At 39.9% G+C, this 25,183-nt stretch overlaps 2 protein-coding genes across 8 annotated transcripts in view; both read left to right on the forward strand.

Annotated features, from left to right (window-relative positions):
- LOC103469533 (uncharacterized) overlaps positions 1–25,183 on the forward strand; it is a 479,729-nt gene that overhangs the window by 102,858 nt on the left and 351,688 nt on the right. The gene's annotated exons all lie outside the window — the stretch shown is intronic.
- LOC103462454 (zeta-sarcoglycan-like) overlaps positions 1,381–25,183 on the forward strand; it is a 343,126-nt gene continuing 319,323 nt past the window's right edge. The window contains exon 1 of one of the 2 annotated variants that reach the window (XM_081604948.1): positions 1,381–3,186. In XM_081604948.1, the coding sequence (XP_081461074.1) occupies positions 3,184–3,186 (3 nt within the window). In that variant the 5' untranslated portion in view covers positions 1,381–3,183. The remainder of the gene's footprint in view (positions 3,187–25,183) is intronic. The other variant, XM_081604945.1, reaches the window with a different exon arrangement.

Consider the following 25,183-nt stretch of genomic DNA (forward strand, 5'->3'; position numbering starts at 1 on the left):
CGAAACGCATACTGTTGCTGAAAGAACACTGGTGAAACGGTCTTGGTAAATAACTCGGAAAAAGGATTTTGTTGTACAGTAGCATATCTTGGAATTCACCATCTGTTGTTGACAAGCAATGTTAATCCACCTCCTATGTTTTTGCCGCCATGCAAACATGTCTCAGTGACAAAAGCAGAATACTGTATTAGTGGTAACTGTGGGTGAAGCCAAGCAGGTGACCGTAAGCTGAATGCAAACAATGGAGTCGATGAAAACATATTTGAAATGTTCTTAACTCATCGATTTAAATGGGTTCAATACCCTCCAAAGCTTGGGTCATACAGTAGCAGGAAGTGTACCTGAGATACCCCAACCACATAAACTTACCTCTATATGTGTGTGGAGGTAAACCATCTGGTACTTGAGACAATTTTTGCAAAATAAATAAGTAAAACTGCAAAGTATTTTAGGTTAACTTTCAAAACAGTACTACAGAAAAATTAGGAAACATTTGAAATGACTGACACATTCTTGATTTGAGTAGTATTCGGAATATGTTCCGCAGAGGTGATTCACTGCAGTGCCAGGCTTTAAATTTAGTCAAACTAATCACTACTACAAACTAAAGTTCAATTAAGACCACAAATATGAAAAATTGGAATCAAAAAAAGTGTCACAAATAAAGTTACTTTGAATGTTTTCTTGTTAACATGTTAACAGGGGATTTACCCAAAATTAAAAATATAATTGTTTTAATATTTCAAATGAGTAATTTACAAATAGTTATATATATATATATATATATATATATATATATATATATATATATATATATATATATATATATATATATATATATATATATATGTTTTAATGCACCACAATGCCACATTTAGAGAGTTGGACCCTTGTGGATCTTTGATGGTTTACCATTTTTGTCTGATTTACTCAAAATGCTTTGGAATACCAAACAAGATCTGGATGACCTATGACCATGCCTCAATTTATTCCTAAAGAATGTAAGCAACGACAAAATATTTGATCAAAGTGAAGTATAAAATATGTAAGTAACCTCAATCTGATAATATCTTCTTCTAGAAAATGTTTATTTTAAATGGACCGTTCCCTGTCGGTGTATCCTTCCTTCACATTTTCCACTCTCCAGCTCCGTCTCTTGATATTCATTCTGCTTCCTCCTTCCCCACCCCGCCCCTCCTCACCACACCTGCTCTCCCCACGCGATGTATCTCTTCTGTCTCCTTTGTCAGCATTTACCTCCACACACACACACACACACACACACACACACACACACACACACACACACACACACACACACACACACACACACACACACACACACACCCCTCTTTCCTGCGAGTCTTTCCCCGCTCCTACTACTATTATTATTCCCCCTATTGGTCTTATTTGTTCGTCACTCTTGTAGCCCAAACATGTTTTTCCCTGCACGCACAATATTCAAGAAGTGCTAAAGGTAACGTATAGGGACCCTGACGGTCGGCAGGCGGCGACACTTTATTACGCAGCAGTGGGGGGATCAGGCCAATGATGGCAGGATGAAAAATTAATAAGAAAAGTTTTTGCTGTTTCATAAATACGTGACCAGAACTCTACTTCTTTGCTTTCGTGTTTCCACAAAATCGCGCAGTGACGCGCGAGCCAAACCTTTAACCTGTCGTGAACGGTGTGTTTGCGATTAAGACTGTTCATTTCTTGCGTTTTCTTTTTTCTTTTTTCCCAATTTACGCGCACGGGCTTTAAAACGAGCAAGCCCAGACTTTCTGCAACCCTCTCCCAACAGTCTCTGCATTTAAATCTCTCTTGACTTAAGTGGCAAAGCAGCATTGTCGATTCATCTACTTGATTAGAGCGCTCCCCCTCCCCCTCCCCCTCCCACTCTCTCTCTCTCTCCTTTACACACACGCGCGCGCGCGCACACACTGGTACGTCAGTCATTGAAATAATATACAGCAACCTTCCTTGCTTCACTCCTCCCGTCTCCCTACAGCTCTCAACTGTTCAGCATTTCTCCCATCAGGTTTATCCTCACTCTCTCTCTCTCTTCCTCTCTCTCCCTCTCTCTCTCTTCCTCTCTCTGTTTCTCTCTCTTTCTCTCCTCTTTCGTGGCGGGGGAGAGCTCATATCTCTGGCGGTTTGCCGCATGGAAGTCGCCCAGGCTAGACTGAATCTTCTCTCTCTCTGACTCGGACTCCATTGACCATTCCGCGGCAGCAACAGCGAACCCAACGCCACATGAGTCGGGACACGCGCCGGGATGTAACGGCATCTATCCGCTGACCGACTGTAAAAAAAAAAAAAAAAAAAAAAAAGAGAGAAGGAGGGTGAGGGAGAGAGAGAGAACCAGAATCCCGGCATCATTCCAGCAGAGGGAAGGAAGTGGATTGGGGGGCAGTGGGGGAATGTTTCTCACTCAGATGTAACAACCACAGAAAGCAGGGACCGCCAAGTGCGCAAAAGCCGCTTCTTCCTGAGAACATCATTACGCACGGCGCTGCGCTCTCCCCCCCTCTCAACCCCCCATTTATTTTTTTTATTTTCACGTCTTTTCGTTCCCTCCGCTCACTGCACGGACTGACCGGAGGTTGGATGTACATGTGTGCGCGCGCGGCGGTGGGGACTTTTTAATTTTTTTATTTATTTATTTATTTTTTTTGCCAAGCGACCCACCTGGAGGCTCGAAATTGAGAAAATCCGTCGCCCTACTGGAATATTAACAACCCAGTCTCAGCAGCGGCCCAGGGGAGTTGCGGGGAGGGAAGATGTTGCTGCTGCACCAGCAGCAGCAGCAGCAGAGTTTGGGACTCTAGAGAGCTTCCCCAACTTTTTTTTTTTTTTTTTTTTTTTTGCTTTCTCTCCCCTTCTCTGGTTCCGTTTCTAATCTGTTTTCCTCTGATCATCTTCGCCTTTGGGACTTTCTGTTTGATTTGCAGCTCAACGGAATCAGTCATGGACCGCTCCACGTCTTTGGATATCGAAGCGCTCAAGGTAAGACCCCCCTCCCCTTCCTCCCTTCCACCTCCCCGGAGGCGCGAAATCACTCCCGCGGAGTGAGCTGATGTGCCACTCTAGATGGGTGGCATGTTGGGTGAGCGCGACTGATGAGTGACTGATCGGTTGTCTCGGGGTGACTGCTTGGATTAATCCGCCGCTGAGTGACTGATGGTGAGTTGGAGGGGGGCGATGGGCGGGAATAGAGGCTCGTGGCGACGGCTTTGATAGTTGGCCGAGTCTCTGTTTGTTGGACGTGAGGGGAGGTCTTGAAAATGTTCTCCGTAGGTGAAATGCATATGTCTAAGATGGATAAGGAAAGTAGAGGAAAGAGAGACTGAGCAGGTTAAGTTGCACTGCGTCCTCCTCAGTCAACGCGCACCGGTTTGGATGTACGGGTGAAATGATGACATTGTTCCCCTGTCATCACATTCATGATCTGTCTCTTCTGTAGAGGTTGGTCGAGTATCCCAAAAAAAAAAATGTACTCAGGGAACAAGCAGCACCGCAGGAGTAAAAATTAAGAAAAATAGCAGCCATCTCAATTTCTCAAGTGACAGTAAAAAGGTATTTGGTAAAAATGTCATGAGTATTTTGAGTGTTACCTTTTAATCTGACTTAATTTGCGAAAAATTAAATCACCTGGAAAGAAATTAGGTGCGGTCCTGTAAATATTAACCCCCGATTATTATCTAAATCTAAATTTTACAAAAAAGTTGTCATGTTAGTGCCTTTGCTTTAAATTGCCGTATATTGCGTTACTTCGAATCAAAAGACAAGTACATTTAATCCACCATGTCAAGTAGTATAAGCTAAGCTATTGCAATGAACTCCCAACTTAAATGCATGTCAAATTCAACTGGGTACATTTTGTTAAAAATGTCTCTTCCCAAAGAATTTTAGAAGTGTAAAAACTTGCCTGGCTTTTTCTGAGTAAATGTCACTCAAAATTATTTTCAGTGTAGTCATGCAGACTAAGATGTAAAATTATGTGCAGTTTCAAAAACGAAAAAAAAAAAAAAAAATCATAATCTGTTGCAAAATGACATATTCAGGCGGAACAAACACACATTTCCATAACTTATTTTCTCTTTACAACAAAAATCAGTGCTTACAGTAGTTGATGTATAGACTAGCTCAAGTACATCCAGGGACAATATCTACTGTTTACTGTCTGTTTACTCGACCTTCATGTGGCTCAGCAGATAGAAAATAACAATACAACAATGAGGCTTGTGTTCAAACGTGAATGCAGCTTTTGGTTAAAGTGAAGAAACTGGAGGCGGGTAGAGCAGCCAGAAATGGTAGTCAAGTAACAGTAGCCTTACTTCAAAACAAGGTTACTCACATAGAAGTAAAAACTATTGTGAAGTGAAAAAAAAAGTGAATTTAACTGAGTGAATGGAACTACTCACCTTATATCTTCTGCATTTGGACTTGGCCTTGACATTGAATATCAATAGAAAACGACTTACTCTCTCTACCTGCCTGAGCTCATGTTTGTTTATGTGCAGGCTGAGTGAATGTGGTCTGTGAACTTTGGAGGTTCTGCATCCATCTACAATACTCAGCTAATCCATGTTAAACTTTAGCGATGCAAAAAAAAAAAACAAACAAAAAAAAAACACACACACAATTTCTCAACAAACCTCAAAATCTTCTGAACTCTTTAAGTTAGGATCAAGCATTCCAGAGTGTTTCCAATATAACATAGAGATCAGTGGTAAACACTGTTTGTCTGCCTCAAAAGAAACTCTCCACACGTCCACTTTAAGTTCAGGGTCCTCTATCAGAAGCCTGGAAGCTTTAGGGTTGTATAAAGATCTTTTCCAGTCACTTAACATTTCTGTCCAGTAGAGCAGAGTCCAGCAATATGTTGAAGGTACTCCATCAGCTTGGGAAGTAGCAGCTCTAAGGGCCCTGATGGTCACTGGGGCTGATAAATGCCGGCGATCATCAAATGTTGAAGGAGGTTTTCTCGAGGCATCAGTAGTTTGAGCATCCTCCGGATGTAACCTCTTCCTCTGGGTTTGCTGGTTATGTAGTGGAATTGCACGTCTCCATGCTCTCATCCATTTACTCTGTTTTGTTTCAGTCGCCCAGTTTTCACCAACAGTGTGAAGACTGTACAGATGGAGCCAAACGACAACTAAATATATCCATATAATGTTTTTATTCTGTTATTTTTACTTACCTGAAAATGTAACTGAAAATGAATGTTGGCATTCATGTGTCCAAAACCCCACAATGAATCTATTACGCAACAAAAATAATGTATGCTACCAAGACTCTGTTAAGTTTTGCAGTGCGTGCAATGAGATTAAAATAGGCTCTTGTGCATGTTGAATTAATGTATATGTTGCTGATTCCTGTGATCATCTGAAATATGCTTACACATATTGGACAGAAACAGTTGTTAAGCGGTAATCAAATGCGAGCAACCGAGGGTGGAAACGTGCTGCTGTTGTACTGTGAACCAACGATTGAGTAAAATGAGCAAATCAATGAAATTCCCTGCGGTTTTGACATTTTTTTTGGGTAGCATTTTATGTGATTCAATTTCTGAAAAGGGGGGTGGGGGGGACCTTGATGCTGTGCCGATGCAGAACTTCAAAACGACTCTGGCCATAAAACTCGCAGATTGCAGATTCAAAAGATGAAAATTGGCATTCCAAATTGAAAATGACCTCAACGGTTATCCGCCGAAGCTGACCCTCAGCAGTGCTGAACAACTCTTTCTGTGCTTGTGGGTGTGAAATGTTGTTTTTCTCACTGTATCTTTAGAAAGTAGAATACAGAGAAATGTTCAGCTTCAGTCAGGAAAACATCACTTTAAAGAGAATTATTACACAGAACTTATAAATAATTATCAGATATGTTTTTAGTTATGCTGTGAATCCTTCATGAACCAAGAGTGAGACGTTATACAGGAGCTATGACAGACATTCCAAATAATCATACCATTTTCAAAGCCACCAGTCACTTTTTATCTTTTCTTTCAACTTTTAAATAATGCTCTATACCTACACATTGGTGTAAAAGTGTTTACAACATCAATAGCATGCTTATTATTAGATATTTTTGGAAAATTTGGCAAAGTGTATAGTTCTTTATATAGATGCTACTTGTTTGTCATTTAAAGGGTGAAATTTGTTGTAAACTGGTAGTTATATAAACCCGGTAAAAACAAGGTTTATATTCGCTTCGTACAGATGATTTGGAAACAATCACTTGCTTGAAAGGAGAACTCTGTTGAAGTTTTAATCGATCGAATCTGATTTTACCCAATCGCTAAAGTTTAGCCAGGACGTATGTAATGTGCCAGTTACGCTATGAAGTTTGCCAGAAACCACTTGCACTGTAAACAACCAGCCCTCACTGTGAACAGAGAAGTGCCGTGCCAAACGACATCTTTGCTAGCAAAAAAAATGTCCGATTTGAACCACTTTTTATGTGGAAGTGTGGCCAACTTTGAATTAACGGCTTCATTCGCTTCCTCCGCTGCTATTGTCAAACTACAACCATGGTAGACTTACACCGCAGAAGATCCACGTCATAATTTCAGACGTTGAAATTATCCCCCTCTGTACATTGAGTTGAAATTCTACTGGAGAAATTGAGCTCAATGGAAGAAATCCCAAACGGGCACTGAAGGGAGATGAGAATTGAACAGAACTGCGTAGAAAGGCAATGGACAGGCAATCAATTAAACTGGATTGAATCCTACATGTATCGAAATTGTGCCACATTTTTAATAATCATATACAACAAATTTAATATACAAAAAAATAAAACTGCTCAGAATAATCCTTAACATGCAGTCTTTTGAAGTGCATGTCAGGTGCATTATGTCACTGTGATGAGCCGAGTGTCAAAGGGATTTTTTATTTTTTTAAGCAGAGAAACGTTGAGAAGACACAAATCCTGGATTGAGCTAAATTACAACGGTTGCCTACATGTAACTCCCAAGTGATTGTCTGTAATCAAATCCCAGCCCAGGCCGGCATAAGTGCGCCACTCTGCACATTAAGTTGATACAATTTTCACTCTCTGCTGGCAGTCCATCTTTTTATCTGCTCACCTGCCAGATGTTTTCCGGGCAGCGGTGAGAACCGCCCAAGGTCCCAGTGCATTGGCCATCTCAGAGTAAACACATTCTGTGCCCTCTTGTGTTCCTGTATTTGTATAGCAGTGTGTATGCGTGCGTGTGTGTGTGTCTGTTTGCTAGTCTTGGTTTGTCTATATAGTGGTGAGACCAAACTGCTGCCTGGGAAAGAAAATCCTTTCAAATACAGTTAACTGGAGGTGTGCGTGTAGGGGAGCACACTTTCAAGCTTGCTGGATTCTAAGACACTGAATATAAATTAAATAGACATTTATACACTCCAGTCCAATTTATTGAAAGACCTTTTTTTTTTCTTTTTTGAATTACCGAGTGTACATGTAGTATCTGGAGGTGTGTTAACAAATGGTCTCTGAGAACTGAGAGGACGGCATTTAGACAGCAGCAAACAATGGCCAAATATTGCTGTGCAATGGTGCGTGTTTGTCTTGGTTTGACCAGGACCGTGTGCTTGTAAATCAGCGCAGGTTTCAATATCAATGGAGCAGTTTAAGTGCTATTGATCTTTAGTAATAGCTGTGCTATAAATTCTATGCAGAATAATAAAGGCGGTGAATTTGACCCTCTAGATCAGAGGCTCCTGACTTGTAACGGCGGCATTTTAAAATGTAGTTTAACTTTGCTGCCGTTACTGAAAGTATGAACTATAGCGTGACAAGATGGAATCGAATGAATTGGTTTCGAAGTTACAGTCACAAAATGGCACGTAAATATGTATTCATGAGCAGTTTTTAACCTGTATGTTTTTAACATATTTGCTAAAAGTGTCACCGCGTCGTGGCAGTATAATACGAGAATGATAATCTGTGAAAAGCTCGAGCTCATCCGTCTCCTACCTGAGCTACTATTGCCATCTGAACATATGTGCCGCTCCTGGTCAAAAACAACCAATCAGAGCCAGGAGGAGGGTCTTAGCGCTGTCAATCAAGCCCGTGCTCAATGTACTAATGGCAGAGAAGCAACCTATCGATCCAGGAGAGCTGCTAATCCGCCATCATTGGTGAGCAACGCATACACAAAGGTGACTGACAGCGCTAAGAACCTCTCCCTGTCTCTTTTTGGTTATTTCAGTCAAAAACAACCAACCAGTCCTTCCACTGGCTCCCTGTAGTTCAGAAAATAATACTTATATTAGTTCATAAACCACTGAACAGCATAGCACCAAAGACAACAACCTTCTGGACCTCTCAGGTCTTCTGGTTCTGCTCTGCATCACCAGAACCAGAACCAAACATGGAGAAGCAGCATTCAGCTTCTAGAGACCACAAATCAGGAACAAACTTCCACAAAAATTCAAATTTGGCAAAACACTAAATCAAGACAAAAAAAACAAACAAAAACAAACACCTGTTTAGAGTTGCCTTGATTAATGACTGGAACACTGATCGATATATTTGATCTGCTTTATGATTTGTTGATGGTAATTGACAAAATGTTTATTGCTTGTTTCATAAATGGTGACAGTATTATGTATCTATGGTGTAAATCACTGCGAACTGCCTTGTTGATGAAATGTGCTATGCAAACAAACTTGACTTAAGCATATGGAAAATAACAGGGTTCCTGAAATATATTTCCAACCAATGAATGTTAAAGAATTACAGCAGAAGCTCTAAATTATAAACTAAGTGCAGCTTCTGAGCCTGATTTATATTAGTTCCTACAAAAATGCAGGCCAACTAGTCTGAATGAAGCACGAGTGAGAACTGATGGTTAGTTGCCGATCGTGAAAGCTGACAAAATATCCTCACCTGGAGTTCCAGACTGAGCCCCGTCTTTGGTGGGAGTTTGTTTTTTTTGTTTTTTTTTCTTCCCACCCTGGGTGCTCTCTTTCATTCAACTCCATTTGGTAACCACCCAGTGCAGTCATAGTTTTGCATTTCTGGCCACTGAGCAGCTCAATTTGAGCAATTGGGGGTTCAGTGCCTTTTCCAAGGGCACTTCAAAAGTAGCTGCTGAGGGACAGGAGAGCATTACTCATTCATTTAAGCCAGCCAAACCCGCCCCCGTCCCTCCGCCGCCCCTCCCCAAAAAGCTTGCTGCTCTAACCTTCAGGCAAGCACAATTTGTCATTTTGTGTATCATCGCTTCCGTTAACTCCGGTAAAAGCATTAAAAGAAAAAAGAAAAAAAGAAAAATGTGAAGTGATAACTTAATGCGCTGCGATGTGGAATACATTATGTTGTGCTGACAGTCATGTTTGTTGAAGCCGTCACCGTGACAGCTGCGAAACCTGAAAAGTGGCCGCCTCGCTTCAAGCCAAATGGAGTCGACGCCGCGCCACGCCGCAGGCTCCGCAAACATTTGCACATCTGCAGATTTCACTTTTGAATCCATAACGAACGCGCTGCGGCGCATTAGGATAACTGAGCGCGGCACTGAATTAATGTCAGCGTCCTCCCCAGTTGCCAAATGAAAGTATTGATAGCCGCATGTGAATTTGTCGACATGGCAGTTTCTCAAACTGTGGGATGGGACCACACAGCGCTGACATATTGATATACGTCCCATGTCTATATTTCTTACTTATGTATGGAAGATGAATACCATTACGCGGGAATATAGACCTGGGATTCAACAGTCTGTCATCTCAAGGTAACCCATCTAAAGAAAGTGAATCTGGATATTGCCAACTTTTCGACCGATTCGTCAACGAGTCTCAAGATTTCCTTCTAGCTCACGAGTCCATACTAACAACTCTATTCAAGTTCGTTTGGAACCATTAGTTGGCTCACTGTAGTTTATCAACTCTAAAGTTGTCTCAAGACTTCATTTTCCAACCCACATTGCCAGAAAAGTCGCTACATGATTGACTTAATGAGCAATCATGCATTTGATTGGTCAGCACACTTACATGGAACCGGAACCGGAATCAATTGTGTATTCTCAAGAGGAAGATGGGATGAGCCGGCCCAAGCGCTGCAGGTGAGCCAAAGGCTGCTATTGAAGCAACCGATACAGCAACCCACGCTGAAACAACCTCGATCGGGAGTTGAGTGCATATGCTCAGGAGGCTTCTGTATTAAATCTATGTTTTCATTAGTTACATGTTTTATTCAGATTTTCTCAGTAAGTGGGTCTTTATGAGTTGTAGGTCATGATCACGCTAATTCAATTCATGCAATAGTTGATTTTCAATGTCTGTGCTGAATCACTGAACTTTTCGATTACATCCTAATTTATTGTGTTGCACCTGTCAGTTTTTGCAGGCTGAAGAAATGCTTTCTCATCCACGCATTAGACTCTTCTCTATACGCTAAAATGCTCCTTAGTGTACTACAAAAAGAGAAAACTTAAAAAGAAAAAAAGGAAAAGCGTTAATGTCTCTTCACTGTTACGCATGTGGCGATGTATTTTACAGTTTTCTCTAGACACGTTGAACTTTCGGTTGCTACGTTGTGCTGTCGTATTTTCCCTGTATTTACACAGTCTTTCGCTGTTTGCACTGTTAGAATTCATGCGAACACCCACTCCAATAAACAAAAGCATTACACGCAGCTCGGGGCGTGAGAAGATAGTGTTTACGGTAATTTGCCAAGTCCAGTATTCAGTGTAACAGTTAATTACCTCTTCTTGCAGAAAGGCCACTTCCACTACACACCAGTGTTCACAATGTATGAATTTGACATTTTTCTATTCCCCCTGTAACATGGAAAACAAACTGAGACCAAAAATGCTTTACTGTATTTGTGTGTGTGTGTGCGTGTGTGTGCGTGTGTGTGCGTGTGTATTTATGTGGATACAATTTTATGAGTTCTTCTAAATAATAAAAAAAAACATTTAAAGGTTTAACAGCTTCAGGGCTCCTGTTGGCCTTCTAAAGGTTAACTTTCAGCATTTAAACTCTCCGTGTGCACACATATTCATCTTTGGGGGGGAGGAATTAGTTTCTGTTGTGCTTGTTGAGCAGCTGAGCAAAGTAATCCACTGTGTTGAAGCCTCAGACTTTAATATTGCTTCCAGTCGTGTGTGTGTGTGTGCGTGTGTACACCGGTTTTGTCCACATATTAACGCCCCACCACTTTGCTTAATGAGATGACTAAAAGTAAACTTTACCACACATTGTCTCTGTGTGTGTGTGTGTGTGTGTGTGTTTCTTTTTTTTTAAGCTCACATTTGTAATTATATCCCTGTGTGCTAGCAGGGTCCTATCATGAGTTCACAATAATGCTGATAAATAAGTGAAATACTGTAATGTGCGATAGTGTCAACCCAAGAAGCCACATTAAAAAAAAAAAAACTGCAATGGATTATGTTGAAGCGGTAAGAAGCGCTTGATCTCCACATATTGTGAATATTTTGAAAGCAAATCCGCTAATTAGGACGATGCTGAACGGAGGTGATGAAAATAATCTATTGAATTTGTAAAACCAAATGAAGCAATTAAAGCTGCTTTAATCTGATTGTTATCCGAATTTTTAATGTTTACTAGATGCCGCAGATGTAGCTTCTTTTGACTCTTGCGCTTAGAACCGACGTGGCTTTAACGTCCGCTAATATTCAGCAGTAATCTGTTAAAAAAAGAAAAAAAGTGGACATTTTGGTCAATAGACTGTCTACGTGTGGGTGTCTGAATTAAAAAATTAAATATGATTTGGTTTGTAAACTGCTTCAGTATGGCAAAATAAGTCTTTGGTCTTATTATCTTTCTTATTTTATAATAATAAAAAAAGAATGATAAATCATTGAAGAAAACATGAGGACATAGAGTGACATGCAGCTCTAGTTGTTAGATCTGTCTCACAGGTTCCTCTGACTTTAAATGCTCAACTGTAGCTGACAATGTTAAGCACTTATCTGTGAGAAAAAACTGGGATGCTTATTAGGTCGACTATGACGGCGAATTGGAAGCATTGTGGATAGAAAGAAAAAGAAGCAAATCTCTGCCCAAAAACTCAGAGATGTTTAGATTAATCTGACAAATTATCTAGGAAAAACTTGGACATTTCTGAGCTCCAAAAGTCAAAAATCGGCAAGAAAAAACAAACAAACAAACAAACAAAAAAAACACAGCAAAATACTTGAAATTCTGTAGTTGTAACAAAAAAAAAGAGTGAAACAGTTCAAGAGGTATAAATGTGTTTGCTCGGCTATATTTGCTTCCTGAGGTGCACTTTGAGAGGGTGGTTTTTAACAAAATGAAGTTCTCCATGTGTAATACTGCCACAGCTGATGCTTCAGCAATGGAAGCTCTGAGGCAAGCTGCCAGCTCTGACAAAAGAGCAGCATTTACCTCGTGGATGGAGGACGTGGTGAGTCATTTAGAAGAATTCACACCATGACATTCTGAATGCATCTGCTGCAGTGTGATGCTGACTGCAATTGAATACTTAATACTGTGAACTGGTGAGCTGAACCCGAGGTGTGCAGCCCCCCCCCACCCCACAAGAAAAGCTACACACAAGCTAGCGGTGGAGTCATGCTGTATAAAAAACCTGCAAAGATTGTTAGCCTACATGCCATCTATTACCCTAATTAGTCCAACTTGACAGATTTTAGGGGTCAAACCCAAGGTTAATGAGTTTTTTGCCAAATAGGGAAAATTTAATTTACTTTAGAATTACTGATCCTGCCAAGCCAGTGTTTCACAGGAACCTAATAAATGTTCGCAGTTAAGCTCTTAGTTCTCAGAAAGTAAATGGCGTCGCAAACTAAAGCACACTCTGCATAAAATTACACGCCAGACAATGACTAGACCCAGGTAAAGTTTACTTAAGCATTTAAATTGATCCGGGGACACGTGGCACAAACTCCGAGTGACAAATAATGCTACAAAAGCAACATTTTATTTATTTATTTATTTATTTTAAACCCAGAGGGAAGAAATTAGGTGACAAGAAAAGGTCTGCAGATGCACTGCTCCTGAGCAGATACCTGAGGAAGTGAAGGCACAGAGAAATGCAGAGGTGCTCTGTAAGCTGAGGGGGGGGAAAAAAACATGATGGAGTTCAACTTGGCTCTGGGGATTCTCGAAGGTCCACATCACCACACAGTTGTAATTACACACACACATACGCACACATGTGGATACACCCACAGACCTGCAGCCCATCAGCTCCTGCTAAAAATAGCTGGCAGTGGAGAGACTTGTTTACACATTTTCATATATCTTTGAATACAAAAGAAAATGCAGCAGAGCAAAACCACCCATGCCTTTTTCTCAGCGGTACTTACTTTAATATTTGGCCTCGGATCGCCACTCGTGACAATAATCCGGCAAACTCCACGTCTGTTGCTATGGAACCTCGACGCTCCCCAATGAGCGATCAAGTCTTAACAATGACTGATGCTTCCCCGTGTTACCTGCCACTCAACCTTTCAACTATAAGCCTCAGGTTGTGTGTGTGTGTGTGTGTTTCTACTCGTAGGATGTTTCCAGTCGCAGGAGGAAATACTTCGGTCCACTTTATGTTCCGTTCCTGCAAACTGCGTCGTCCTTCACGTGCTGAGGCCGTTTTGATTTTTGACGTCGGGAAAGAGCGCGGCCTCGCGAGCTTAATGCACGCACGGCCGCCGGCCGTGCGGCGTGTTCCGCAGCTGAAAGTTATCAACACGTTGCTGAAGACGCATTAGAGCTTACATAATGCGACGGTGTTACAGAACATGCTTGATTTGCCGTATTTTCACACAATCATTCGTCTTCCTGTTATCTGCACTGCACTCTGTGCTGAGACTGTGTCAAAGTACAGGTGGTGGATGTGTCTTCCAGTACGGCAGTGACCTTGGACTGCACGTTTTTCTCCTGTCCTTTTATTTTGTGCAAGAGCAAAACTTATTACTAAACAAACTAAACATTTTGTTTAGCATTTAAGGTAAATCGTGGTGGAATTTTGGTCATTGGCCCCCTGGTTAACAAATCAACTTTCACTGACGTTACTTCATCACCAGTTTTGTACATCGAGTGAATTTAATTTTTTGTGTTTGTCAACATTCATGTTCAGGTCTAACTTCTGAACCTTCACGGGTTTATTGTTAACACGACTATTCTTTGATCTGAGCCATTCTGCTGTATCCCTGGCTGTATGTTTGTGATGACTTGAATACAAAAAGATTCTGGATATGGCAAGACGTATAGAGCAAAAATGAACAATGAAGTCATGAAAACACTGACACAAATACCCAACAATTTCAATGCAATGCTTTACATGTATTATTATGGGCCTTTGTCCACCAACCACAGGTTATTAGACGGTGCTGCAGAGTGCGGTCAGACATGGATCTCATGTTCATTACAGGTCTCAGTCATTTAATTCCCCCCCCCCCATACCCCCCTGCTCTAATTGCCATTATCATCTGGAGATTATTGCAATATGACTCACTTTGTCAACACCGGTTTTCCTCAAAATTGAATTATGCGACAATGACAAGGTAATCAAGATCTGGTAATTGTTCCCTGATCCTGCCATGGCAAGGTAATAATCACCTGTGTGTGTTTTTTTTTTTCGTCAGATACACCAATCACTGCCTTTTATCTGCGGCTGCAGATTAAACACAGAAGCTGATTCCACTGTCTGTGCCTCTGATTATAATTAAAAGTGACTATTTTTCACCAACGGGGGCACATTTGGCTTCATTGTGCTTATTGTTCACTGTCAATTTACTAAAATGAAATAGTATTCTCTATTTTGAGTGCTTTCGGGAAGCATACATCATCCTCCACGCACCGTGTATTTTACCTGTGACAGAGAAATCCTTGCAAGATAGCTGAAAATCTTGGTGTTGAATTGCACCTCAATCTTTTTATCCCGATGCTTATATTTTATTTTTTTTATTTATTTTTTGTTATATTTCTGTAGCAGCAGGTCAGCTGTAATGTGCCCCAGCCTGAATATCCTTTCACGAGTCCTTGCAGGTGACAATGAAATGACAGGCTACTATTCATCTTTTCAGACGCAGTCTTGTTCTGCCTGCTAGCTCCCAAAGCGCAGATGTGGCTTCAACCGCTGACATGAGTTTCACTCGAGATACAAGTTTAATTGAATATGAAAAGCACAAGGATCCTTTAGCCATGAAGTTTTGCTGCTACCGAAACAAAGCAAGTCTCACTTCATCTGGTGAAAGGGTCACTATTTTGATTGTTTTTAAGACACACCCCTGATTAAATTACTACCAGTATCAGGCACAAAGTGCAATATTTTGTCATGGCCACAGAAATCAGTGTAGATAAATTACTCTTTCAAATTTCTCACCGTTTATTAATCTCTTTGACCTTACTGTTGTACATTAGTATACCAGAGTGTCCATCTTAGTCATTATGTCTGTGAACATAATGACTAAACTTTCCAACAACAATTGGTCAGCTAGGCTTAAGTATTTCCTAATCTTATCATAAGAAGGTGTACCATGTTGTTCTATTAGCTTGTTTTAAACTCAGTCTAAGGCGTGAAAACGCACACGGCCAGAACACACAGCTTGTCGTGGGGACAGATCACAACAAAAACAATGGCGGATAGCATTGTGCTACGTCGGGCTACTTACCCTGTCCAGTTTAGCACGACTTCTGATCAGTAATATATGTGTGTTTCATATATTATTTGTATGCAACACATGTGTAAGTCATATATATGTGTGTTTTTTTTATTTTATTCTATGGGTTACTGTTTCTCAATAAAGTGGAGGCTCAGGGTCAAAAGCACACTGCGTTTTGATGACACGCTGACTTCACAGCGCCATGTAGTGGCCTGGCCTGGCAACTACAAGGTTCCTTAGTGGTCTTGTCTAAACATGAAACTTTTCCCCAATTGACATGCAGAAATACTGTCAGTTTCCAGACAGCGGTCTCATGTAAATGATGGCCTAACTTATGAACTACGTTGTTTGCCGACTACAAAACAGTTTTACTCTGTGTTGTGTTCCTCGAGGAAAAAATCCTATTAGACGAGATGAAGAGGCTTCAGACTCCATAGCTTAATCTATTAAAAGGAACTCTTTCAGCATAGTGTTTACCTGAGCCAGCTAATTAAAACTCAATTGTTTGTGATAATCCTTATTGTTTACTACTATTCTCCCTATCTAGTGTCCAGTGGTCTGGGCAGAGTCAGGTGTGTCTCAAGAAGTGATTCAAAATCAACCTTTGCTTACATAGTTCTTTTTTTTATTTTTTACACTGTATAATCACTGAATCATTTGAATGCAGATGTAAAACTGTAGAGTTAAGAATAGTTAAAAAGAAACAACTCAACATCGCCCTCTTCTGGTCAGGAGGGCAGCTGGCTTCATAAGCAAATCAACCCATTGTTTTGTTAGTGTGATAGCAGTTCATGACAAGCATGTGGAAACTGATGAAGCACATTTAAACATCCACAGCCTTTCATGCAGCTTTTTATGTAGCTTTTTAGATTAATTTATATTGCTTATGCATTACATTTAGTTACAAAGCCAACTCAATAGCAAAGTGACTACCATATATAGCACTGAAATATGTTTTTTATTTTCACTTGAAAAAAGCTGGGAAACATTTAGATCTTAATTTACTAAGCAAGAAAATGTCGGTCCTTAGAAAAAGGCCTATATTTTTAGATTTTGTTGAAGAAAATGTTTTTTTACAGTGATGGATATGGTGCAGGCTGATTTGTGCCATTAACTGAATTCCGTGGTCATTATAACTGATATCCAACAGATAAATATGTAGATGGCATCAGTTAAGAAGTGATTGGCTTTGCTACCCACCCATCTTGCTTCCTTATCTGTCTTTTACAAGACACTTTTCTTAGATAAAGAAATGTTTCTTGAGGGAACACATTTATTTTGCTATTACTATAATTCTGACCATATAATGAAGTTTTATTCATGACACATATTTGAGATGGATATATATTTTGTGGAATAAGGACAAACAATTAAGAAGCTTTATGAGACATTTTAAGACAATTTATTTGTGTTTTTCTGCTGTTATTCATTATAAAATAAGTTTTATTGAAGAAAAAGCATCTTTTTTCTTTTTAAATTAAAAATATTATTGATGCCAGATCATTATTATATTGAGCAACATTAGCATGGATGAACAGTGTCACATAAACAATTGCTTAAAAGTAGGACATTAGCAGTCAGGTAGCATACCAATTGGGTAGAGGCTAGGGTGTATTTTATGCCTTTGATAATTTCACTTATTAGACTGACTTCAGAATGATTTAATGTAATTCCCATCAGCATGTTGACAGTTTGAGCTCGTAGAGCAGGTTTTGTCTTCTCTCCAGTCAGCCTGCAGGTATCTTGTTTTTTTTATTTTTACTGATCCAAACATTGTTACCTGGGAGACAGTGCTTCATAATTGTTGCGTAAATTTTAATTGCTTTATGGCTCTTAAATTCTGACGCTAGGACAGCAGTGTGATCTTCTTAAAGGAGCGGTACTAGGTATTTTCCAGGCACATAGTGCCTCTTTATATCGCAACCAAGTAACTTTGAGAAAGAAATTTGATTCCACATTTTGACGCCTTGAAATTGGCCTCTGTCTCTTTAAGAAGCTCCTACTCTTTAGGACAGTCAGCGTTCGTCCATTATGCTGTTCGTACAACTGAGAGGTAGTTTGCATGATGAGCTCTCAGCAGGTGCGCAGTTCCACCAGGTGTTTGCTAATTGCTGCTGCCACTAGTCTGTAGGAGCCAAGCTCTGTGAGGCAGAAGCTTTGCCGGAGACCGCAGCTCAGGAGAAGCTTTGTGGAAATAAGCGTCACTTTGTAGGAACAAGCATTTAGGCGCCTCCGAACGGTCGCCATGGAAGACTCAAGGATGTCTCAAGTATGCATAAAAGAATGAAAGCAACACTCGGGTTATGTTTTGATGGGGGAATGACATCATAACATGACATAAAGCTCAAGAAAGATTATTTTACACAATACTCCCCCTTTAAAAGGTCTGAATTAAAGGTGCTCATTTTATTCCGTTTCGTGAGATATAAATAAAATGAAAGGACCAGAATAGATGTATAATTTTCTGTCATGAACTGACATGTAATGCATATCGTGATGAATGCTGCAGCCTTACACCTCATGTTAGGGTCACATTAAAGCGTGCTTTCATAAGGTGAGGATTAACCAATTGAGTCAGCGGACAACAACGATAGGAATCCTGATTGGAAATAAACACATCAAGGTTGGTGACAGACAAAAGACGCCTTAACCGACTCCGCAACGGAGGTCCGTTAAGGTGTCCCACCAGGCTAGGTTAGCATCTTTTACAGTATTCCATCAGCTGCAGAGTACATTTATCTCTTTGCTGTATCTGTCTCCCTGTCCCTCAGCCCCTTGACAAGTAAATCATCTCTTCACCTGCTGTGACAGCACAATCCTAAAGTCTGTCATATCTGCAGGCCAGCGTGGGCCACACACATGCAAAGCGCACTCCCCGCACTGCTGTGCATACGCACACACACACACACACACACACACACACACACACACACACACACACACACACACACACACACACACACACACACACACACACACATACGCATGCACGCACGTGTGCAAACAAACACATTTCCTCAGAAGGGATTTGCCCACTCAAGGACAGAGGTGACATCTCATCATGAGCCAAATGAAGCAAGAGTGGCAAGGAGAGGAGAAGGGAAGGAAGAGAGATGGAGGGATGGATGGAGCGGAACAACAGAGCAATATGTAGGAGGCTGAGTGGAGCTATAAACCAGCCAGACAACTGCTGCTAGGAGTCAGATGCTTGGAGCTGAAATTATATTAGTACTTTTGTTTGGAAATAATAGGCGCTGAGGATAATGACTCGCCGAGTGTGTGATCTATAGGTGAACTGCAAAGGCTTTCGCAGAGGTCTGTGTTTAGAGATGGGTGCTCTAACGTCGCCATATGCTGAAGAAGTCATCCAATTTATGGTAACAAGATGTCAAAATTACAAAACAATGCGACGTTTCATGTAGTTTTGGCTTGTCGTCTCTCAGAGTTACGTAAACAACAAAGCAAACTGAACCACTATTTAGATCACTCTTACGGTAGAATTTGGGGTTCTTGGTTCAAAAAAAAAAAAAAAAATACTGTGAAAGAGTAAAAGATAGAATACAATGATTTGTTGGCCTGCTATAGTCATAAAATGCAGTTTGGTTATTTTAAGAGATCTGGAGTGCATTTGTTCACTTCTTTCTTAAAAACTGTTTCAATTTCAACACAGTTTTTCTTTTAAATAGGGCCTGTTTAAAATAAGACAAGCTTAAACAATACAACACGTAGGCTAGTCAAACATGGGCAGGTTTATTAAACACTTATTTCTGGTTCGCTAATACTCAGTTTGTGAAACTACTAGCGCCTTCTGAAAACAGAACGATGGAGATCCTGAAGCTACGGTCACATCAGTTTAATATGGTGTCATTCAGATAATCAAGATGAAGAAATCCAGGGGATTTCATGGATCATTAAGTTGTGTCAGGTCTTTGAAGTATGTCCATCCCTTTCGATTTGCTCTGAGTTTGAACAGTGTGTGTGGGCAGACAGTGTTTTCTTTTACGTAATTAATCAGAAAATGAGTCATGCTGAGTTTCAGTATCAAGCATTCGGCATCCAGAAGTTAGTAAAGTATCTGTGTCACTGCAAAAACACAAAATCTACGGTATTTTTGGTCTAGAGCAAATATTTTAGTACACCTGCAATAAGACAAAACTAAATTGCAAGTAACTTTCCAAGAAGAAATAGGAGCTTTTTTAAAGTAAATAATTCCTTAGCATCGATTTAAATAGTACTAGTTCCATTATAACAAGATATTTTCCATGTTATAAGTGAAATAATCTGCAAGTGGAACTAGTACTTTTTAAAAAAATCAACACTAGGAATTTTTTTAAACCTAAACCAAGCTCATTGCAAGTGCACTGAGATATTTGCACTAGAAGCTAGAGCAAAAATACTTGGTAAACGTTTGTGTTTTTGCAGTGTAAATCATCAAGTGATTATAATGCTGCAATAGTTGAGTTATATTTTCATTGATTCTGCAGCAGTGAACATGTGTGGTATACATGACGTTTTAGTCTTAATAAAACATTTCATCTCGTTCACTTGAATCCAATCCTGCGTTTCATCTGCTGTGGACGGATTGTTACATCCCTACTTATGAATAAAAACCAAGATATTATATTTTAAAACGGTTTTTAGAAGTCCCGTTTTATGTATTAGAAAATGGTCTTTAAAAGCAAAAGTTACTTCTGAATAGAAAGAGCGACGGCAACAGAGGTAGTGAAATTATACATTAGCGAGCTATAGAGATAATGAATAAAATCCTCGCAAAAAAACCAAAAAGAGGCAAGAACGTGAAGGAGAAATGAAGCAGAAATGAGGTAAAATGAGGCAGGCTCGTTGCCTCTGCCCGTCGCTGCAATTCAGAGGTGAGAAAGTGAAGGATAGATGGAAATGGAGTGACGGAGAAGAGGACAGAGCAGTGTGTTTCGCCTCAGAGAGCCCCAGATGGAAAGTGATGATAATGCAGCAATAGAAAGAGGACAGAGAGAAGGAAGCAAGAAAACAGCAGAGATAAAAATGGCGTACAGGAATGGTCGTAGAAAGTCAGAGCCGAGTTCTTTTTCTTTTTTCTTTTGAAGAGTTCAAGGCAGAGAGAAAGTGAAGGTCAGAATGGCCATAATAGAGCAGAAGTCCAAAACAGTGAAAACAAACAAACAAAAAAAAAAAACGTACAAGACCTGCTAAGCCCTTGAAACATCCCCAACATTGGCAGCATTCTTCATCCTGACCTAAACTCTGGAGGGGATTTGAAAAAATAAAATCCTTCTGTGCTTTCCAGAGGGACGGCTGGGTTTTATCAGGTGCAGTGACTGACAGGCAGCACAAACAGATGTCATTTACCCGTTACTGCTGCAATAGCTGCACTGGGTAACTTTTACAATATGTTTTCACATATTTGATAAAACTGTCACTGTGTAATGACTTTACAACATCAGACGGATAATCTGTGGGGGGAAAAAAAATCATTTGCTTCGTGCCAAGTTCCAGCTCCTTCCATATAGCGCAGTTAGCTGTAAATGCTAGTTAGCTTAGCCAACGACGACGATGGGTAAACAGTTTTCCTGTAACTGTAAGCTGTTTCTCTGTCGTTAGCACAGCTGTTGCAAAACAGCAATTTTGAACAGCATGTGCACATGAATGATTGACAGCACTAAGACCCTCCCCTTGGCTCTGATTGGTTGTTTTTCCATTAAGTCTTGTATTTCTGCAAATGGCTGTAGAACCACAGGCAGAAGAAACAAGAGCTCTATTTTTTATTTTTTTTTTACATTGAAACAGTTGATCAAACATGCAAAAACAACAACAAAAAACATTTCCTTTTAAATAAAAGTTAACTACTGCAGCTTTAAAACTCATTTTGTTCCAAAACCAACTTGCAACTGGTGCTGCATTACGTCTGTAAGTTTAGATTTTCCAGTGCGATACAAGTTGATTTATAACGCCATGAATTATGCAGGCGGCTGAGCATATGGTTAGAGTCCCCCCTTAATCTTTTGAATGAAGCAACATGAAAGACAAACAGAGCAACACTTGCATGCCGGCTGCAAACAAAGAAAGAAATAATGATCGGAACGTTTCACACAGGAGTTTATTTCCCGGCAAAACAAATCTTTGAGCGGGGCCCCGATGAGGAATTCAAAGACTCTTTGGGTGGACAAAGTCTTGGCGAAGAGCCGACGAGCCCACCACGCCACATTTTGTCACGGTAGAAGTTGGTAAAATGTGGCATATTGAATTTTCTTTTCATGACAGAATGACAGAATTGGTGCGAAGTGAAAGGTAATAATTATACCTTGATGTCAAACATTTTTGCAAAAAAAAGAAATACTCCTAAAAAACATCAGGCGCTACCAATGGTCTTTAGACGTCACATGATTACTAACATGGAGTCCACTTGTGTGTGATTCATTCTCAGTGTAAATAAAGCTGTTTTATGAAGAGCTTAGACGTTTGTTGGAGAATAATAATGAACAACCAGCGTCATGGAGACCAATGAACGCAGCAGAAAAGTCAGGTTTAAAGCATGGTTAGGTTATACAATAAATACTTTATTGTCTAAAATTACATTGCTCAATTATAGACCCCAAATAAATAGACAATCAAGCAAAAATAATAATAAGACATAAAATCTCACTGGAACAGCGATCCCAAGCCAACAGCCAGAGCCATAACGTAAAAATGCAGAGCAGTATAGTTCTACATTATAATGGGCCGGCTGAAATGCAGAACTGAAAAATATTTGGTTTGGCTTTATCTGCTCTGACTAATCTTGAATTATTTTCAAAAGAAGAAAGGCCAATATTCTAAACCTCAAGAGGTTCAAAGCTGGCAAAATTTGAAAAGGTTAAAACTGGCTCAAAGGTTTTCACGAGGCACTCAACCTCGTGCCTCCTCCTCTGTGACATTGGGCATTGCTTACTGGGCAGGCAAAGGCTGTGTGATGATATATATATACATATATACGCTGTAGAGAGTTAACCTCTCTGTTTGAAAAAGCATTGTAATAAATCTTCCCTTCAGACATCAATAAAGTAGGTATGCCAGAAGAACAAGCGGAGCTGCGGCTCAGGCATCTTTGCGTAGAGGAACGCTTGTTAAACACAAAGTGCTCCATCCAATCACTGTAACTCGGCCTTATTACTTCTGCACTTGTTTTGCCGGGAAGTAGCGCTACGTATTGCTTTTGTCGAAAGACGGACAGATCGCGTGCCTCTCATTCCCTAAATCAGAAAATAAGTCAGGGGATAATAGCTCATTCCCTCTCCTTCTTCGCCTTAAACAGACTTATTCTCTTCCAGTGTTATGATGGAGTTTCTTTCCAGTGCAGAGATTCACTTGATCTTGTCCTTTTACCTGCTTTTGATGCTCAGTGTGCGTGTGTGTGTGTGTGTGTGTGTGTGTGTGCGTGTGTGTGTGTGCGTATGACTGTATAGCGTGCAGCAGCGTGTGTCAGTCTGAAACTTGCTTGTGTGTTTGTCAGCATCTATAGGCACCACTCTCTCTGTCTCCCAATGATTTGGTGTGAGTTGTTTATTATTTGCGAGCTTTTTAAAAACCTTCCAAGTTTTTTCTTAGATTGCAGCACAAACATTTTTTTAGTGGCTCTTTCACTTTACTGTCATTTAAAATGTGGAATATCGTCACATCCTGCTACAGTGAGAAACATTGGCACAAGTCTTAACAAAGTTTTTCCTTTTTTTTTGTTTTTGTTTCTTTACCCGCTACAAATTGCGATGGCATCTGAAGATTCTGAATGCTTGAGCTTCAGGAGTAAACAAACATGATGAAATAATCTGAACTGGAAAACAATTTGAGAGACAAGTAAGTTTTAATACTCATGCAAAGTAGAAGATGATAAAAACTGCTCTCGCATTGTTTCTTATCTTGCACGGGTTTAAACATAAAGAAATTAAGCACATCTTATAAAAATCTAATCTTGTCACATCTATGAAATAATGCTCATTAACATAGAAGGTGAATAAACAGTTTTAGCTGTTTCTGGATGAACCATCCTCCCGTTAACACAATGATACCAGCCAGATAATACAAGCCTAATGCTACAAAGTGGCCCTATGCTGTCAAATCGTTAGTGCAATTTGATAATATAATAACAATAAATGGTTTTCTATCGCCCTTTACAGTAACCACTTGGTCAAACAAAGTGCTTTAAAAAGATAAAAAACATAAAAAAGGAATAAAAGACATTAAAACACAAGAGAACGTATAATTAGGTTTAAAAAGATAAGAAAGTAGGCCAAGCTGCCATCAGTTGTAGCCACTCGAAGCATTCAGCATGCAGATAGGTGTGAATTTTTATCATGTCAGAGAGTGTCTGCGTAGGATAGCATGATTTTAAGTCATGGTATTTCTGGGTTGTTGTTGTGACATTTGAGTAAATTCCTAAACAGTGCCGCAAAGGTGTAACATATATGTCGTATACCGTGTTTCCCCGAAAGTAAGACACCCTCGATTGTAAGACGTATCGGGGGTTTCAGGGGGGTCGGCTAATATAAGCCGTACCCCGAATATGTCTTACTTTCGGGGAAAGTAAGACATATGTCTTACTTTCGGGGAAACACGGGGGTATTGCCGCCTCCCTCTCATCTAGCTGCGCGCCGCCTCCTGCCCACGTCCGCACCGTCCCCCTCTCCATACGTCACCACGCCGTCCCCTGCACTTGTCACTGCCGCCTCCTGCTTAAAATACGGTAATACAATACTGTTCAGGTTGTTAATAAATGTTAATTTTATGGATAAAACAAAAAATTCGACAATTTTTTTCCAATATAAGACATACCCCGAAAGTAAGACATAGTGGGGCTTTTGGGGATAAAAAGAAAGTAAGACACTGTCTTACTTTCGGGGAAACACGGTAGCTTTTCTTGTAGCTTAACTTAACTGCATTTCTTCAATAAAATATGCAAAGAAAGGCGAAAGCAAAACATCTTCTTTTGAAACACAAATGAGATGGAGAATTCATAGAATGTGTATTACTTGTCAGAGCAAAGGATTTAAAACAAATTCAGTTTAGTAACCGTTTAAGAAAATACCTCAGCTTTAAATTAAGTTTGGTAAGAAGGCTACTCAAACACTGAGTCACTGATCATAACAGCTGGTTTAATATTTTCAAACCACATCAGCAGACAGCCAAACATATGAAGCAACGTGCAAATTCTGGTATTTTAAAGACCAACATGAAAATATTTATCCAAATAAAGGCGAGGATTGAGATCTGCCTCTTGTGCATATTTGGTTAAAATGTGTTTGTTCTCGATTCAGTGAAATTTCTCAGAGTATCCAGAATTTTTTACTTAAGTAAAAGTAGCAATATTTCAGTATCATGTCATTGAAGTAGAGGTAAAAAGTTTGTTGTAGTCAAACTACCATTAAAGGCAATTTCTTTCTAATCTAATCGCACATAAAGCTTGCTCAGCTTATTAATTAAACCGAACACTGTACTCCTAAAAAAATATCAGCATTTTTAAATAAAACACATAGAAAACCCAAACAAACTTTTAAAACCAGGATATTCACTTATTTACTGTTTGTCTATTAGCATTATTTGGTCATTTAT

This window comes from Poecilia reticulata, chromosome 1 (genome assembly GCF_904066995.2).
Source record: "Poecilia reticulata chromosome 1, P_reticulata-male-v2, whole genome shotgun sequence".
Lineage (NCBI taxonomy): Eukaryota > Metazoa > Chordata > Actinopteri > Cyprinodontiformes > Poeciliidae > Poecilia > Poecilia reticulata.